The sequence below is a fragment of the Megascapheus bottae genome, chromosome 6, assembly GCF_031878675.1.
Source record: "Megascapheus bottae isolate mThoBot1 chromosome 6, mThoBot2.hap1, whole genome shotgun sequence".
Classification (NCBI taxonomy): domain Eukaryota; kingdom Metazoa; phylum Chordata; class Mammalia; order Rodentia; family Geomyidae; genus Megascapheus; species Megascapheus bottae.
In genome coordinates, this window is record NC_143514.1 from 55,567,009 (window position 1) to 55,585,335 (window position 18,327).

The following is an 18,327-nucleotide window of genomic DNA, read 5'->3' on the forward strand; positions in this document are numbered from 1 at the left end:
AACCACCAGCAAACTAGAAGTGATGCTGTGGCTCAAGGGGGCAGTAGTCTTGAGCAGAAGAGCTCAGGACAACGGCCAGGCCCAGAGTTCAAGTCCTACGATAGACAAAAAAAAAAAATTAAAAAAGAGTGAGTACATTTCTTTTTGGACAATGTCACCACTTCTTTTGATCCAGTCTGATCTAGTTTGATCTGGTTGGAACTAGTTCAACCAGTCTGATCTTTTTTGTTTGGTACCAACCTACAAGGGTTAGTGCCAAAGGCCCTCAAAGTTAGAAGCAGGACAGAGAGAAGAGCTCTGGCCAGTAGTGTGAGCAAGAGAGGAACAGCAGTTTGTGCACAAGGGTGGAGGAGTCAGGGTCCCCATGTGGCCACAGCCATAAATCTTTATACTTTAGAAAGGGCAGTGGGAACAAGGGCCGTGGTCCAACAATGCTGGCCACTGGGGACGTGGAACTAAATAGAAGACCCACTTTCCTGCTTTCATGGAGCCTAACAGTTAGTGGAGAGAGACAGACATCAAACTGGTAATTGTATAAGTCAGTGATCAATACAGATTGGATCATGGCCACTTCTGTATTTCAGAATCTTTATTTGTTCTTCATTGCTATGCAATAATTGCTGATTCCTCAGTGTGGTCAGACCCCGATCCCATTCTTGGCAGCTACTTCTGCCCACTCTTCCTTCCCACTCCCAGCATTCACCCCTTCCCCAGGAGTGCTTGCCACACCCCAGATGAGCTAGAACATCTCCATGCCCCCTGCCCTGCTCTATCTACCCAGCATGCTCTCTGATTCCACTTTCAAGGCCACAGTAGCAAACATGTTTTCGTATGGAAAACCTTTCTTGGTCACAGTTTCTCCTAGCCATGTTTCCAGGGTACCATGGGCTTTCTGGGATGATAGTATTTCATGTAGAGTCAGAAGGGGCAGTGTGGTTCTAGCAGGGAGGCCTAGATGAGGCTCTGCGTTAGGAAGGAGCATGGAGCCCAGGACACTGGGAAGAGCACATGTTAGGGGACTGGGGAGGCCTACAAGTAAGGAAGAACAGGTGCAGGAGCAGTCTCCAGTGCCTGGTTGGAGAGCTAAGGAACCAGTTGTTCCCTTTAAGAACATCAGGGAAAGTGAGGCACTGGTGGCTCATGCCTATATTCTTAGCTGTGTATGAGGCTGAGATCTGAAACTAGCCTGGGCAGAAAAGTCAAAGAGAAATTACATTTCTGGGCTAGGTGTTGGCTCACACCTATAATCCTAGCTACTTAGGAGGCTGAGATCTGCGGATCTTGGTTCAAAGCCAGCCTCAGTAGGAAAGTCTGTGAGACCTTTATCTCCAATAATCTACTCAGGCTCTGATTTTTCAAGCCCCAGGACTGACATTCAACAACAACAACAACAAAGAAGTCTTATTTGTAGTGAACCAGCAAAAAGCCAAAAGTGGAGATGTGACTCAAATGCAAAAACACTAAGGGAGCCGGGCGAGGTGGCTCATACCTGTAATCCTAGCTACTCAGGAGGCTACGCTCTGAGGATCAAGGTTCAAAGCCAGTCCAGGCACAAAAGAACCTGAGAGTCAAGGGTAGGGTGGAAGCCTTCAACTGAAGAGCTCAGGGAAAGAGCCCAGGCCGAGTTCAAGCTTCATGACTGCCTCTTTCCCCCCCCCCCCCAAAAAAAGCTAAGAGTCTTGAGTTCCAGCTCCAGTATGGGCATAAAAAGCCAAACAAAACTCTGCACTTCAGGGAGAGGGAGTCCATTCTCAGAGAGAGGTAGCCAGGGAGGGGTCAGAAATCCAGTAGCTCGACCTCAGAGTTACAGGATGCAAAGAGTAGCAGTTGATTATTATCTAGGCCTGGGTTTCACTGCGAACAAGATGAGGGTAGGGGTGGGGAGAAGTCGGGGAGATATTTGGAGCCTCCTGAGGCAGATCAGGAACCCAGGTGAGACTCTACAAAGGCTGGGAGGGGTGCAGAAGCACCAGCAGCTTCTGCTCCTGGCTGAGTTGCAGCCAGCCTAGAAGCCCTATGGGTGCAGGCAGTTAATCTCTGAAGGCCAGAGTCCTCCCGCTACTAGAGAGCAGGAACATTGAACTTTTCAATCACATTAATTTCCACAGGAAATTGTTGTCTTCCTTTTGTCCAAAGGTTAGTGATTTATATTTACCATCCTCTTAACTAGCCTTGAAATTTACTGTTGCCAGGTCACCACCGACATCCATAAATTTCAGGTTGGCAGCGGAGCATAGCCAAGTGGCTCGGTCCTTGGAAGGGTCCACAAGCAGTCCTTTGGAGAGGGCAGCCGTTGTAGCTATAGACAGTCCTTCGGCAGACATCTGCACGCACTTCACAGGGAAATGTGAGAAAGAGGTCTATTGGAGAAGACTACAGGAGGCCCCTTCAGAAGGTGCCGTGGTGGGAGCAGCTGGCATGAGCCTCTCGTGTTTCCTGCTATGGCCTGAGCCACTAAGGTGCTCAAAGTGTTTAGAGTTGGGTACGGGGCCGAGAACCCCGGCTCTGCACTTCTGGTGGGACCACAGGTGAGTCCTTTAACCACACGGCCTCAGTTTCCTTATCTGTGTCAGTGTTGTCACAAGGGGGTAAACCTCAGACAACATAGGCTGTGTTGTTCTCGGATAGGACAGGGTAGCTGTGGTATGGACTGTTGGCCTCATGTCCCTGCTTGCATTCTTTCTTTTTTGTCAGGCATGGGGCTTGAACTCGGGGCCTGGGTGTTGTCCCTGAGCTCTTCAGCTCAAAGCTACCGCCCTACCCCTTGAGCCACAGCTCCACTTCCTCCTGTTTTCTGGCAGTTAATTGGAGATGAAGCTCAAGGACTTTTTAGTGCCTGGGCTGTATCTGAACCGTGATCTTCTCTCAGCCTCCTGAGTAGCTAGGATTACAGTAGGTTTGAGCCACCAGCACCTGTTTTTTTTTGGTATTGGTCCTGGGTCTTGAACTCAGGGTTGTCCCTGAGCTTTGGTGCTCAAGGCTAGCATTCTACCACTTGAGCTACAGCTCCACTTATGGCTGTTTTTGGTATTTAATTGGAGATAAGAGTCTTGCGGATTTTCTTGATTGGGCTGGCTTCTAATTGAGATCCTTGGATCCCAGCTTTCTTGAGTAGCTAGGATTGCAGGTGTGAGCCACTGGTGTCTGGCTCCAGTTTTCCTTTTAAGTTTTCCTATCTGCTCAAGATTTATCTGTCAAGGGCCAATAATACTTGAGGCAGTATGGGCTTTATGATCTCTTTTGTAGCTACTCAGCTCTGTTATCTTAGTCAAAAAATAGTTATAGATAATAAATTGGAGGAGTGTGGCTATTTGCTAATAAAATGTTTTTTTTGCTTTTCTTTTTGTGTTGTTAGGGATTAAACTCACTGCCTCACTTATGCTTGGCAGGCACTCTACGAATGAGTAATCCCTACTCCTTGCTCTTCAATAAAACTTTATTGGTAGACATAGAACTTCAATTTCAGCTGGGTGTTGGTGGCTCAGGTTTATAATCCTAGCCACTCAGGAAGCTGAGATCTGAGGATCATGATTTGAAGCCACTCTGTCAGCAAGATTCTTATCTCCAGTTAACTACCAAAAAAGCTAGAAGTGGAGCTCAAGTGATAGAGTGCAAATCTTGAGTAAAAAAGTTCAGGGACAGTGCTTAGACCCTGAGTTCAAGCCCCAGGATCAACACAAAAACAAAATGAAACTTTAATTTCATATAATTTTCATGTATCACAACTTTTATTCTGACTTTTTTTAAACAAATCTCTGTGTAGTCTAGTCTAGGTGGTCTTGAACTTGCAGTCTTGCCTCAGCTTTTAATGCTGGGATTATAGGCATGTTCCACCATATCTGGATTGATTTTTTTTAAACCGTTTCACAATGTAGAAGCTGGGATTTAGGATGTAGCCCAGTGGTACAGTGTTTGTTTAGTGTTTGCTTCATATGAAGCCCTATGTTCAGAGGCCGTATAAAGACAGGCAATGGAAAGCTGGAGGCATGGTTCAGGGGGTAGCCTTTGGACAGAAAAACAAAACATAGGCATGGTTCTGATTCAGCTGATGGGCCATGGTTTGCTAGCCCCAGGTTGGAAGGTGAAGGCATTCCCTTTATTGTCTGGGCTGTCTTTGAGTCATTAAAAAAGGTACTCAGTGAAGTCCAAGTGCCTGCATACAGATCTGCAAAGAGGCTTTTGGCAGGAGCACTGTCAGGGGCCTGGAGTGGGGGGCTGGTACCTGTTGGTTCCCTGCCTATAACCTCAGTGGTGTTAGCGCTGGATTGGCCAAAGATCCCCATTTTTACCTCTAGTGTTGACAGTCCACATTTGTGTTTCAGAGGACAGCACCAGCCAAGATGGGAAGGAGGGAGGGACGCGACAGCCCGTGGTGATTCTCTTAGGCTGGGGTGGCTGCAGGGACAAGAACCTCGCCAAGTACAGCGCCATCTACCACAAAAGGGTGAGTACTGCAGGCGTGTGGAGAGTCAATGTATGGGGTGGTGGCTTGTGGGGGCTGCCATTTGTGGGGTCTGGCTATCTGTGTATGTTCTGTGATCAACCTCAGGCCCCTGGCTGTCTCACCTGGGCTTCAATGAAGGCTGCCCACTAAAGTGGTAGACCTAGGAATGCTGTCAGGAGTGGCTGTGTGGAAGATGAGTCTCAAGGTCTTGTTCAGAATCGGCACTCCTTTGCTGCCAGTTTAGTCCTCCCGTTCCCCTCGGTAGTCCTCTGACTTGTTTCCCCAGTGGGTAGCCTTGTATTCCCTACTTGTGGAGTCAACCCAGGCTTCCAGTCCAAAGCAAACTGCCTCTGTGGGAGGCAGGTGCTTGGGCTGGGTATGCTGGCGTAGTTTATGGCCCTAGCACTTTTCCCCCTCTCTACCAGGTGAGTTTGTCTTAGACTGGCCCTGGATATCCCCTCAGGCTACATCTACCCCAAAGCAGGTATGTCAGTACAGACAGCCCAGCGCCCAGCTCAAAGTCTGGGCTGAGGAGCAGGTGTCATCTGGAAGGAAGGCCAGGTGATGCCTTCTTCTGCCTCCACTTGCCCAGGTCTGCATCCTGGTGTCTTCACCAGAATGGGATGGAGGCCCTGGAATGAGGAGGACAAGAGGAGACCTAGGTTTGACTTTGGAGTCTCCCCTTAAGCCAAGACTGGCCCTCTTAAGTTGCCCTTTTCCTTTGTCTTACTCTGCAGGGGCTCAGTTCTGAAGTCTATGTGCTGGCTGGGCCTGTTTGCCTGCCTTCTTCTTTTATTTATTTATTTATTTTGTGCCACTCCTGAGACTTGAACGAAGGTCCCAATGCTGTCCTGGAGCTTTTGGGCTTAAGGCTAGTGCTACAGCACTTGAACAATAGCTCTACTTCTAGCCTTTTGCTGGTTAATTGGAGATAAGAGTGTCACAGATTTTCTTCCTGAGCCTGGTTTCGAGCCAAGTTCCTCAGATCTCAGCCTCTTGATTTTGAGGCAGTTGTGGTGACGCAGGATAGAGGGGAAGGGGGTAGGGCTCTTGAGGCTGGTGGTGCCAGTGGAGAGAAGGTGGTGGTTCAGGAGCTTGTGGAGTGGTAGAATGCTAGGTTTATGAGATGTGGAGTAAGCATCACCTGATGATGAGCTCAGGGTGTATCTTCTAGGCTTTTCCTGTGCATGTCTTCTTTCTGCCTAAGCATGACTTAATGAGTGTACTGTTGTTAGCCTGCTTTGTTGAAGCCTTGAGTTCCACCTCTCATATTAATAAGTTTTCACCGAGTTTTGTTTCCAGCCCATGTTCAGATGCTCAAATTGTACTCAAAGTGCCCTTCCTAGTTGATTTAGCCAAACTGGGGTCCAGTCCAGAATCACAACATTGCATCTGCTTCCATTGAGTTGTCTAGCTCCTTTAAGGCCACATCCAGAACAGCCCCTTTTCTTACAAGTAAGAGAAAAGCTCCTAGCTATGTGCCAGTGGCTCATGCCTGTAATCCTAGCTACTCAGGAGGCGGAGATCTGAGGACCACAGGTTAAAACCAGCCAGGGCAGGAAAGTCTGTGAGACTCTTTATCCAATTAATTTCCAGAAAACCAGAAGTGATGCTCTGACTTAAAGTGTCAGAGTGCTGGCTTTGAGGTTGGAAAAGCTCAGGGATAGCACCTAAGCCCTGAGTTCAAGCACCATGACCACCTCCCCCCCCCCCCAAATAGCTACTGCTGGATGCTCATGGCTCATACTTTCAACTACTCAGAAAACTGAGATCTGAGGATTGCCATTCAATGCCAGCATGGACAGGAGTCTCTGAGATTCATATCTTCAATTAACTAGTAAAAACCAGAAGTGGAGCTATGACTCAAATGGTAGAGCATTAGCCTTGAGCAAAAAAGTTAAGGGACAATATGTAGGTTCTGAGTTCAAGCCCTAGTACTGGTGGTGGCGGCTACTTCCTCCTCCTCCTCCTCCTCTTCCTCCTCCTCCTCCTCTTCCTCCTCCTCCTTCTTCTCCCTCTTCTTCTTCCTCTTCCTCTTCTTTTTTTGGTTAATTGTAGGGCTTGAATTCAGGCTGTGACTGTGGCTGTCCATTCCTGTTTGGCTGTGGGTTTTTCAAGAACCATACTCACATAATTCTCTCCTAGTTATTACAACTATTTCTCATCACTGCTATTGGCTGACAGTTTACTTTGTGCTAAGTGCTGTTTTAATCACTTGAGATACCTTGTTATGCTGTCAGATTGGCCTTGAACTTGAGATCTTCTTACTTTCGTCTACCATGTCTTATGATTATAGGTATAGCCTCAGTGTCAGGCTTCAAGTACCATCCCAGGTTGAGGGGGTATGGCCAGCAAGAAGCAAAGAGGCCACAAATGGGACCTGAATATACCTTCAACCCCTGGAAGGCACCATTATGTGATACTCAGACTAAAGCAGGGCCTTCAGGATTGCTGGGCTTTGTGGGCCCTGTGGAAGTTGGGGTACTGATTTAGTTTATGCCTACCACCCTCACCATGCCTGGCCAGACACTCGCCCCCCACACTTTTTTTTTTCCTTTCAATTGTATTTTATTGTTGGGGTGATGTGTAGAGGGGCTACCGTTACATTCATCAGGTAGTGGGTACATTGCTTCTTGAACATTGATACCCCTTTTCATGTTTTTTGTTCTTGTTGTTGTTGCTTGTGGGGCTTGATCTCTGGTCCTGAGCTCTTCAGCTCAACCCTATTTCCCTACCCCTTGTGCCATAGTGCCACTTCTGGTTTTCTAGTGGTTTATTGTAGATAGGAGTCTCATGGACTTTAGTGTCCGGGCTGGCTCTGAACCGTAATCTTCAGATCTCAGCCTCCTGAGTAGCTAGGATTATAGTTGTGAGCTACCATGCCCAGCTCCATGTTTTTCTCCCAGTTTTCCTTCCTTCCTCCTCCCACGTATCTTGATTTCCCCCTCCCCCCACCACTTACTTTCTGCCACAACCTATGGCCAGGCAGGCTGGCTTTGGCTGCCTTTTCTTTCCAGACTAGGAGACCTCATCTAGAGGTTTTGTAATGTATTTGGTCTAGGCGATGAGAGGTACAGAAGTCTAAAGGGAGTTTGAACCCAAATACAGAATATTTTGAGGAAAAAATATTGGTTGTGTTTGGAATTTCGAAGTGAGTTTGAAAAGTGACTTAGACCTGGGAACCAGATTCCCTGGAGGCAGGCAGTTATGGGCTCTGCTTTCACCATCTTGGCAGGAAAGTGACATTGACTAGAGACGGAGGTGGTGTGGTCTTGGCTCACAGGTGGCCTCTTGTGGTGAAGGCTGGGACCTGCAGGCTTCCTCTCAAGGTGTTGGTCTCCTGGGAAGTAGGAAGGGACAATGCAGAGCCAAGTAGCCTCAGCAAGATATAGCTGAGCAGCAAGGCCTTAAATGTGTGAGGTCTGGGGTGTGGGTGGTGGGGAGGATAAACGAGGGGGAAACCAGAGTGAAAAGACTGCCTTCGGGGCAGCTCAGATGTCTTCAAAATGGGTCTCCAACTCCAGGCCTCAAATACCATCTTGGTCTGAGAGAGTTTGGCCCACATTGTCTCCCAATGGGCCTTGAATGTACCTACAATTCCCAGAAGATGCCTGTGCATAAACAGTGAGCTTGCACTCTGAACAAACTAGGGCCTTGAGCACGGCTGGACTTGTTGGGTCTTGTGGAGGCCTCGAGGTGGTTGGGCCCCTCTGACTCACCGTGTGTCTGTTCTTTACCCCCACTGCACCGCTGGGGACTGACCAGGCCTCTCTCCTCTCCCAGGGCTGCATCGTGATCCGATACACAGCCCCATGGCACATGGTCTTCTTCTCTGAGTCCTTGGGCATCCCTTCACTTCGCATGTTGGCCCAGAAGCTGCTTGAGCTCCTCTTTGATTATGAGATCGAGAGGGAGCCTCTGCTCTTCCATGTCTTCAGTAATGCTGGTGTTATGCTGTACCGCTACGTGCTCGAGCTCCTGCAGACTCATCGGCGCTTCTGCCACTTGCGTGTGGTGGGCACCATCTTTGACAGTGGTCCTGGTGATAGCAATGTGGTAGGGGCGCTGCGGGCCCTGGCAGTCATCTTGGAGCACCGGCCGGCCATCTTGCGCCTGTTACTCCTAGTGGCCTTTGCCCTGGTGGCCGTCCTGTTTCACATCCTGCTTGCTCCACTCACTTCCCTCTTCCACACCCACTTCTATGACAGGCTACAGGACTCAGGCTCGTGCTGGCCTGAGCTCTACCTCTACTCAAAGGCCGATGAAGTAGTCCTGGCCAAGGATGTGGAGCGCATGGTGGAGGCCCGCCTGGCTCACCAGGTCCGAGTGCGCTCTGTGGATTTTGTGTCATCTGCACACGTCAGCCACCTCCGTGAATACCCTAGTTACTACACAAGCCTGTGCATTGATTTCATGCACAACTGTGTCCAGTGCTGAGGTCTTGCTCCAGAAATAAACGTCTGACACCTCCCTCCAACCTCCCTCTGTCCTGGGGAACTGGTGGCAGTTTGCTTGTCCCAGAATCCTAGGGTATGAGTGCCCAGGCAGGTTTCTGTGGGAGCCTTACAGTTAATTTGACAAATGAAACAGATGCTGATTCCTGTTTCATTTAGGTTGTAAAGGGTTAATAAAGTTGGGGATAAGGTCAAAGATGAACGGTAGAATTGTTGTTTTTTTTTGTGACAAGAACCGTTAACATGAGATCTACTCTTCACAAAATTCCAAGTTGCAAGAGTTTCTATTTTTTTTTGGTTGGTTGTGGGACTTGAACTCAGGGCCTAGGTGGTGCTGTCTCTGAACTTTTTCTTTCTTGCTTTGTTTCTTTCTTTCTTTTTGCCAGTCCTGGGCCTTGAACTCAGGGCCTGGGCACTGTCCTTGGGCTTTCTCAAGGCTAGAGCTCTACCACTTGAACCAAGCACCATTTCTGGCTTTCTGCTATGTATGTGGTACCTAGGAATGGAACCCTGGGTCTTCGTGCACGCTAGGCAAGCACTCTACCACTAGGCTAAACTCCTGGCCTTGTCTCTGAAATTTTTCATTCAGGGCTAGCACTGTGCTACTTTGAGCCACAGCACCACTTTCAGTTTTCTGGTGGTAAGCTGTAGGTAAGAGTCTCACAGACTTTCCTGTCCCTGCTGAGAGCCTCAGATCTCAGCCTCCTGAGGAGTTAGGATTATAGGTGTGAGCCACTGGTGCCCATCAAGCTTTGAGGGTTTTTTTTTGTTGCCATTTCCTAGAGTTCATTTTTCTTTTTTGTTGTTGTGTTTGTCAGTTGTGGAGCTTGAACTCAGGACCTGGGCCCGAGCCTCTTTGTGTTCAAGGCTAGCACTCTACCTCTTGAGCCACAGTTTCACTCCTGGGTTTTGAGTGCTTAATTGGAGATGATTCTCACGGGGACTTTTCTGTCCGGGATGGCTTCAAACTGTAATCCTCAGATCTCAGCCACCTGAGTAGCCAGGATTACAGAAATGAGCCACTGGCACCCAGCATTTTTATTTGTTTTTAGAAGATTTTGCTATAAGGCCAAACTGGCCTCAAACTCCTGATTCACCTGGCTTAACCTCCTGAGTACTGGGTTTACAGGTGTTCTACCATGCCTGGCACTGATTTATGGTTAATTTATGGTACTGGAGTTTGAACTTGGGGCAGGTGCTCTTCCACTTGAGTCACTTCACCAGCTTGATTTTTTTTTTGGGAGGGGGTGTCATGGGGCTTGAACTCGGCCTGGGCGCTGTCCCTGAGCTCTTCAGCTCAAGGCTACCAGCCCTACCCTTGAGCCAAGCCCCACTTCCCATTTTCTAGAAAGGTGAGTGGGAAAGAGTTTCAGGTCCTTTTGTGCCCGGGCTGGCTTTGAACCTTGATCCTCAGATCTCAGCCTCCTGAGTGGCTAGGATGACAGGCGTGAGCCACTGTACCTGGCACCAGCTTGAATTTTTTCTTTTTTTTTTTTTTTGCCAGTCCTGAGCTTGAGCTCAGGGCCTGAGCACCATCCCTGGACTTTCTCAAGGCTAGAACCCTACCACTTGAGCCTCAGCACCACTTCTGGCTTTTTTTCTATGTATGTGGGTGGTACTGAGGAATAGAACCTAGGTCTTCGTGCATGCTAGGCACTCTACCACGAGGCCAAACTCCTGGCCCCCAGCTTGAATTTTGATTACCTTTGTAGGGAGGTGCTAGAGGGTAGTGAGGAGAGATGAAATCTAGAAAGGCAAATATCTACCACATGCAGCACTGTCCCCTCATGATCCAGCAATCTGAGATAAATGTCAGGGAGGAGCTGAAGACAAAGGGATTTGTTACTTGCCTGACTCTCTCACACTTTAGAACTACTACCATACTTGGTATCACTGGATCTGATAAAGTTGCAAACTGTGTGTGTAAGAAGGAAGGTAGTTATGTTATGATGGGGAAATGGGAATAATTTACTCCTGTGTCCTGAAAACTAGGATCAGGGCTTTTTTTTTTTCCCCTGAAATGATATGTTATTGAAGGAGGATCCACTCCATTGTTCACACAGAAGAGGTGGCTTTTGGCCTTTTAGTCCTGAATCATCTATCATTCCGTAAGTCATTGCTGCACAGTGCTGGCACACAAATACTTGTTGATTGAATGTCTGGCTTTGGAGATTTGGCAGGCAGTAAAGGGAATGGTTAGGAAGATTTGATTGGGAGCTGGCCATTGGTACTCTCAGAGTGACATTCTGCTACTCTGAGTTCTATCTGCAGTGCATCAGCCTTCCAGGAGTCCTGCTGCAGCCTGTGCTGTGGCTGCATTCCTAGCCATGGCCAACAGGTGGCAGTGCTGCCTGTGCCATGAGACAGCTCAAGGATTCCCTAGCAGGGCAGGCTTCAGTGGAATGCCCTCACTCTGGGTTAATGTGTCCTATTAGAGAGCATATGGCCCCCAAGGAGTGGATAACCAGCCATCAAGGTTCTACTGAGTCAAGGCAGGGAAAGGGGTGAAGAGACATAAAAGAAGTCAGCTTCCCCAAAGCTGAGTGTTTATGACAGTGCCCTCAACCTCTTACCCGTTTTGCAAATGTGCTTCTTTCCCAGACTAACAGCCATCACTGGGACTACTCTACCTCTTAACAGAGGCCATAAACATTGCCTGTGATCTCAACAGATCTCTAGGATCAGTGTTGATATCTGTCACCATGAAGCTGGGTATGGGGCCTGGGAAGAGCCTTTGCTGGGCTCCAAGGATAGCTTCTCTTCCATGCTCCTGCTGGAGCGGGAGCTACCAACTACACCCAGTTCTACAGTATTGCTTGTCAGGATACATGGAGAAGTACAGGTATCTGAAGACAGAGGGGATTTGGGCCTATGAGAGGTGGAGCCAGGTTGTGAGAATACCAAGGAGTTTGGAATCACTGGCGAGACTGGGCCCTTGATGTGGTAAAGTCCATTCTTCTAATTGGTGTAGTGGTATAGCTGTAATGGCAGCTGCTGAGGAGGTGAAGGGCAGGACAATCACAGGTTAAAGAATAGTCTGGGCCAACATTGTCTCAAAATAAAGCAATCTGGGGTATAGCTGAAGCAGCACAGCATTTGCCTATAGCACACACACAGAGGGCCTTAGGTTCGATCTAATGTACAGAAAAAAAATCTGTTGTGCATGAGATTTACCTGGTTTTGAGCACCAAGCATCCCCAGCTACCTCACTGGCTGTGGGGAGCTCTGGAGATGAGAATGTCCCATCTCCAGTGTTGGCAGCCTAGTGGCGGTTCCTTGACTCGAGCCCATCTTGATTATACCAGACTGTTGGACACTAGGGGACTAGAAAGGGACAGTGACCTAGGGCTTGTTTTTGTCCAAGGTGGTAGCTGCTCCTGCCCTACCTTAGGGTATAGGACTTGCATCCCCTCTGTACCCCAAGCTCTGACCTCTTCTGTGATTAATGAGCTGACGATTCTGCATCGATAAGGAATTAACCTAGAGCCCCTACCCATCAATAGTCAGGAGCCCAGCGTCCCCTGTCCCCACCCCCATCCCTGCTGGAATGCTCCAGGGCTGGCCAGGCCAACCCTGATACAGCTTCACACACCTATAGCTAAGGCCTTTCCTCCACACAGCTGCCCAGAATTAACGCTTTAACTGCCTTAGTCTACTGCTCTTTCCCATCAGCCTTTTCTCTGCTACACAGACACATAGGCAACAGCTGTTTATATTGGTTTAATCCATGTCAAATGTAGTTTACAAAGGGGAAGGACAAGTACCTTTGTATAGAATATACAGACACAGCATCACACCATGGGGCCCACGGAAGGGGCAGGGCGACAACACTTCCCCCTGGGAACGCAGCTCTTCTCCCAGAAATGGTTCTCAGCAGAAGGCTGGGCAGCTGGGTGCCCTCAGCCAGCACCAACTTCAGCCTCTGCTTCAGCTCGGGTCCCAATTCCTGCCCCACCATCAACTCCTTATAAAGAGCCCCAAGAGCTAAGACTAAGGAGAGGATCATGTCCCCTGGGGTGTATACCCCATGTCTGGGAGAGAAATATACACCACTGAACACCGAGCACATGGGAGAGGGAAGGGACGCCACAGGAGAGAGGCAGGCACCCCGAGACTTGGATGGGCCGAGCCCCCAACCAGCCCTCAGCAGGGTACTGCTTCCACGGTTCTTAAAAAATGAAGAAAATCATACAACCAAAGGGGAGGGGTGGAGGGCAAAGGAGTTGTCCCATTTATACACAACATTGTAAACATACACGGTCTATATTACATGTGCTTCAGTCTGGTGTTTGCCTGTCTCTCATCTGTCTCTCATCTGGGGGTTGGGGGATCAGGAGCCTTGCCCCACTATGCCCCATCCCCACCTCCCTGCCCACCCTAGAAACAGAGACTGGAACGGGTATGGTCCCCAAGCTTGGTGGGAGCCAATAGGCAGGACTGCTCCCCTCTGGCTCCAGAGTCCTATACGTGTGTATGTGTGTGTGCAAGTGTATATGTGCATGTATGTACATGGGAACGTGTGTGCAAGTATATACAAGGGGGAGGGTCACTGTCACAGAGGCTGGGGGCAGGTGGGGTTGCTCAAGGCAAGGCCTGCTCAGGTGGTTAGCTCACAAGTAGATCCTCCGCAGATCTCCAGGCGCTGTGATCGTGTTGCACTGTGGACATAGCTTCTTGGCACCCTGCAGGGACAACAGGGGGGTCCTGGTTAGCCACAACATGCCACAAGCTTGAGCACATGAGCACCTGGGCCTGTAGCCATGTCTGTACCATGTATGCGCTGGACCCTTGGTCTCTAGCAGCCAGACTGGGGATGCTTGGGCAGCCTCTGAGGCAGGCAGGCACACTCCTGTGTTGGGGGGACGCCAGGATCAAACCGCCTGGCCAGCCCCGCAGCAGGAGCCCCGGTAATGAGAACAAGGCTGGGTCCAGCTGTGGCTGCCTCGGCCCTAACGAGATTACACGCGGCCTTTGATCAGGACACAGAGCCCACGTCCAGGCCTTTTATTGCTGTCTCCGGGCGACATTTTAATGGCTGCTCCAGAGCGAAGAACAGGGGCAGGAGCAGAAGGAGCTTAGTAATGGGAGGGGGAGGGGCAGAGGCTCTGGTCCTGCTTACCCACCACCCGCCTCCTCCTGATATGGGGGTCTCACCAATACATGGGATGTAGCGGGCTTTCTGGGGGAAGGAGCAGGGGGAGGGGAGAACACTGGGAACCTAGAGAGTAGAGAGTTTAATATATCTGTGGTAGAGTGGGGGGGGCAGACAGTGGTTGTGGAGGGTAAATATCCTGGCTCACTGTTTTACACTCCTGGCTCTCCCTGGCTTCCCCTAAGCAGGCACAAGCACAGGCACACTCGACATCTGAACAGTACCCCAAACAGCCACCCGCTCCCCGGCCTCCAAGCTGCCTCACCAGGGTCCGCAGCCAGCACTCCTCACAGTGCACGTGCCAACACTGGATCGACGTTAGTGGCATGGAGTATGAGTCCTAGGGAGGAGGTGGGCAGAGAAGGGGTCCATGAAGTAGGCCGAACTTCAAAGAGGCCCACTCTAACTCCCCAGAGGGTCCCAAGGCCTGACCAAGAGCACCCCCATTCCCTCCAACTCACCATGCAGATGAGGCATTTGTACCGGTCTCCACGAGATAGTTGACGTTCAAGTTCTCTGACCCGAGCCTTCAGGGCCTCAAATGTGGTGACAGCTGAATCTTCAGTGATTCTGTAGAGGAGGCACAATAGGGAGCAAAGTGGCACCGCAATCTCAACTTACCTGCAGAGTCGCATACACCTATTTCTCAGGGACATCACCAGTGCACCTTCCCCAAGGGCCCAGAGCTGTAGCAGCCCACATTCTCGAACTCTGTTCCTCAATCTCCACCTGATGAGTTTCCAAAAGATATCTGAGAACCATTCTTAACTCCTACTCCACAGTAGGACTTCCCAAATCTATCATTTCTCTCCCCAATACCTCTGAACTCTTTACCTCTCCCTCCACCAATTCCACCCAAATAATTGTTTCTATTAGTCGCTCCCCTTAGCTCCATCCCATTTGCCTAGCAAGTAGAATTTGCATTCTGAAAGTAAAATTTTGTCATCTTGATTTCTAACACTTCAAGGTCTCTCTGAGTAAAGTGCTACTAAACTCTTAGTGAGCACAGCCCACCCACTGCAGCACCCTGCCATGTTATAGGTCATCCACACAAACTTATTATTCTTTCCTACCTGCTCCCCCAGCCTCGCAGATCTTCCCATGCACTCATTAGACTCATCACCCATCCCCTCTAGGAAATCTCCTGCAATGCTCCCAGACAGCAACACCACTAGAGGCTCTGAACTCAGCCCTACTGCAGCCCTTCATCAGCCCTACAGCAAAGGTGTTGGGTCTCAATGGTTAGACTGAGTTGCCTGAGGGTAGATGCTTACTGCTCCAGTATTTATTGTGGACAGAAGCTCCACTTTGGGCATATGAGCAAGAGTGAATACTTGCTGAGTGATGAGCCAGTCCAACCTCTAGGGAAAGGGTAAAAGATGTGGAGACCTGTCTGGATCCCTCATATGCTAGCTTTGCGCACAGGGCTAACTTCTCTGCAAGCCTGTTTATTTCTTCCTAGCCTGTGCTGCCACGAGAGTCCTTACTCTGTCCAAGCCTTACATTACAGGGTCCCTACAACTTTTCCAAGATTGACAGTCTTGATAAACAGGGACCAACTAGGGAAATTCCAATGATCCCTCTCCTAAAACAAATTAATAGCAAGGATGTTCCTAGAAGGAGAGAGATAGGATGTGGGGAATGAAATGCTACAATTATAATTACAGGAACTTATTAAAAACGTAATAAATACCAGGAACTATACTGAAGGTTTGGTAATTTTCTTTTTTGGAGCAGTAATGGGGTTTGAACGCAGGCCTTGCACTCACTTAGTCAACTGGAACTCTGCTAGTTGAGCCATGGCTCCAACCCTGCTCTTTGCTGGCTATTTTGAAGAAGTAATCTCAAGGACTTTTTCACTGTGTTGGCTTTGAACCTTGATCCTTTCACATCTCAGCCTCTTGAATAGTTAGGATTACAGGCATAAGCCACTGGCACTGGGCTACATTGGTTATTTTTGAGAATGGATCTTGCTTCCTGTCTGGTTTGAACAAAGACTGAGATCCACCTAGTGCAGGCTTCCTGTCATATCTAGGATGACAGGCACACACCACCACATGCAGCTTTTCCCCTTAAGAAGGAGTCTTGTAGACTTTTCTTTTTTATTTTTCTTATTTATTCTTTTTCGCTAATCCTGTGCTTGAGCTCAGGGCCTGAGCACTGTCTTTGGACTTTCTCAAGGCTAGAGCTCTACCACTTGAGCCTCAGCCCCACTTCCAGCTTTTTTCTATGTATGTGGTTCCGAGGAATTTAACCTGGGTCTTCGTGCATGCTAGGCAAGCACTCTACCACTAGGCTAAACTCCCAGCCCTTGTAGACTTTTCCACCATGGCTGGCTTGAAATCACAGTCCTTCCAATCTCAGTCTCCAAAGTGGCTACGATTATAGGCATCTGCCACAACTGCCTGGCTATTAATATCTAATTCACACCTTATATACATGTGAGAAGATTCTAATAGTCCATCATATAAAGGAAACTAAAGCACAGAAAAATGAAGTAGCCTGCCCAAGGTTCACCCAGATTTCGGAAGATGAGATTTCAATGAGCAGGATCTTCAGGCCAAGGAACAGTAGAAACAAAGGCCAAAAGCTGAAGAAGTCCAGTTAGGTAGATGGTGCTAAAGTGAGAAAGACTTGCCTGACAGGCTTTAGATGCCACATTCTGAATTGAAGTTAATCTTTTTCTAAGTTTTTGGAGTCCTGGGATGATAGGCATATACCACACCTAGTTGTAGCAGTAACGTTTAATGTGCTATAACGGACTTGACTCTCTGGCTTTTTTCTTTTAGGGGATCAGAAGCAACATGGAATGTGACTCCCTCATGGTTATACCCCTAAGAGTACACTAGATCCAGCATCCCAAAATTCTCTTCGCATTGTTTCTTCAGGGATGTGAGAAGGACTCTGCTTCTAATTCTTTCTAATAATGAGATTCCCTGGAGTTCCCACTCAGTCTTCTAGTTCTGGGAAGCTTCATGATCCTCTTCTTCCTCACAAGCACCTACATCTGGCCCCTTCATTAGCATTTTGCTCAGTCTCATATGTACCATCCATCTAGATGTTGGTAAATACTCAACAATGATGGGGATCCATGCTTTCTTCCTCTATAAATACCATGTCACAGCCCAGCACGGTGGCTCATGCCTGTAATCCTAGCTACTCAGGAGGCTGAGATTTGAGGATCTTGGTTCAAAGCCAGCTTGGGCACAAAAGGACCTGAGACTCTAGAAAATGGGAAGTGGGGCTTGGCTCAAGGGTTGGGTTGTAGCCTTGAGTTGAAGAGCTCAGGCCAAGTTCAAGCCCCATAACCCACGACCAAAAAAAAAAAAAAAAAAAGATCTTTTTGTGCATTTCAGCTGGGGAAATGAAGGCCTGCTCCATTTCCAAGAATTCCAAGGTTGCATGAGGGGGAGCTGAGACACAGTTCATCAGCCCACTTATTCTGAAATGTTCACTATTACCACCTCTCATCTTCAGTGAACTATCCATCCTCTAGCCCCTGGACCCAGCTTGTTTGTGAGCTACTTCTGAAACCCGCCACAGTACAAGGTGGCCAGACTCCTGGAGGAAGCACCATCACCTTGCCTTTCCTCTTCCTTAATATTTGAAATGAACATAGGGCAGAAACTCATACTCCAAGTACAAGGGAGACTGAAGGCTCCCAATCTTGGCAGAACCATAGAGATCTCCGTGTGTAGGAGTCAGCCAATCCTCAACTTATCCCAGACAGCACCACCCGCACCCACTGGAGTCTATGCTCACACAGGTGGGACAGAATGGTGACTTTCCCCAGCCTTGGGAGGGTACTACTTTCAGGGATGGTCACTGGCTCTGGCCCCCACCTCCCCCTCGGGCGCCATCCCTGATTAATGATCTTGTCTTTCTGATTTATGAGCAGCCCCTCCAGACGAGGGTGGGCGCCCCTTATAGCCCCGCCCGCCCTGCTCAGCTGGAGTAGGAGAGAATTATTAAATAAACATCCATACGTCATCCCCCCTCCCAAGCTGGTTGCACCGAACCCGTACGGCCCGCTCTGGCGCTGACACGGAGCAGCTGCGGTGATTCATGGGCAGCCGGGCCCTGCGCCTCGGCCCATACATCATGCCAGCAGCACTCGCGGCCCTGGCCGAGATAAACTGATCAACCACAACGGGCTGGAATGAATTTATGACAACACAAAATGGAGGGAAACAAATGGGAGGTGACCCTGGGCCACCGACCCAGCCCTGCACTGGCCTGCAATCCACTCTTCTGGCAGGAAGCAAGATGGAACACTG

At 49.1% G+C, this 18,327-nt stretch overlaps 2 protein-coding genes across 7 annotated transcripts in view; one reads left to right on the forward strand and one right to left on the reverse strand.

Annotated features, from left to right (window-relative positions):
- Tmem53 (transmembrane protein 53) overlaps positions 1–9,100 on the forward strand; it is a 17,096-nt gene extending 7,996 nt beyond the window's left edge. The window contains exons 1-3 of one of the 3 annotated variants that reach the window (XM_090335006.1): positions 2,228–2,528; positions 4,323–4,444; positions 8,228–9,100. In XM_090335006.1, coding sequence (XP_090191132.1) covers positions 8,264–8,881 — 618 coding nt within the window. In that variant the 5' untranslated portion in view covers positions 2,228–2,528; positions 4,323–4,444; positions 8,228–8,263 and the 3' untranslated portion in view covers positions 8,882–9,100. Of the gene's footprint in view, positions 1–2,227; positions 2,529–4,322; positions 4,445–8,227 lie in introns of those variants that run through there. The other 2 variants (XM_090335004.1, XM_090335005.1) reach the window with 2 other exon arrangements.
- A 3,503-nt stretch (positions 9,101–12,603) lies between these two features.
- Positions 12,604–18,327, reverse strand: part of Rnf220 (ring finger protein 220) — a 222,370-nt gene continuing 216,646 nt past the window's right edge. For all 4 annotated transcript variants that reach the window (XM_090334995.1, XM_090334994.1, XM_090334996.1 and 1 more), the window contains 3 exons: positions 14,512–14,620; positions 14,316–14,390; positions 12,604–13,580 (listed from right to left, as the gene is read on the reverse strand). In XM_090334995.1, coding sequence (XP_090191121.1) covers positions 13,509–13,580; positions 14,316–14,390; positions 14,512–14,620 — 256 coding nt within the window. In that variant the 3' untranslated portion in view covers positions 12,604–13,508. The remainder of the gene's footprint in view (positions 13,581–14,315; positions 14,391–14,511; positions 14,621–18,327) is intronic.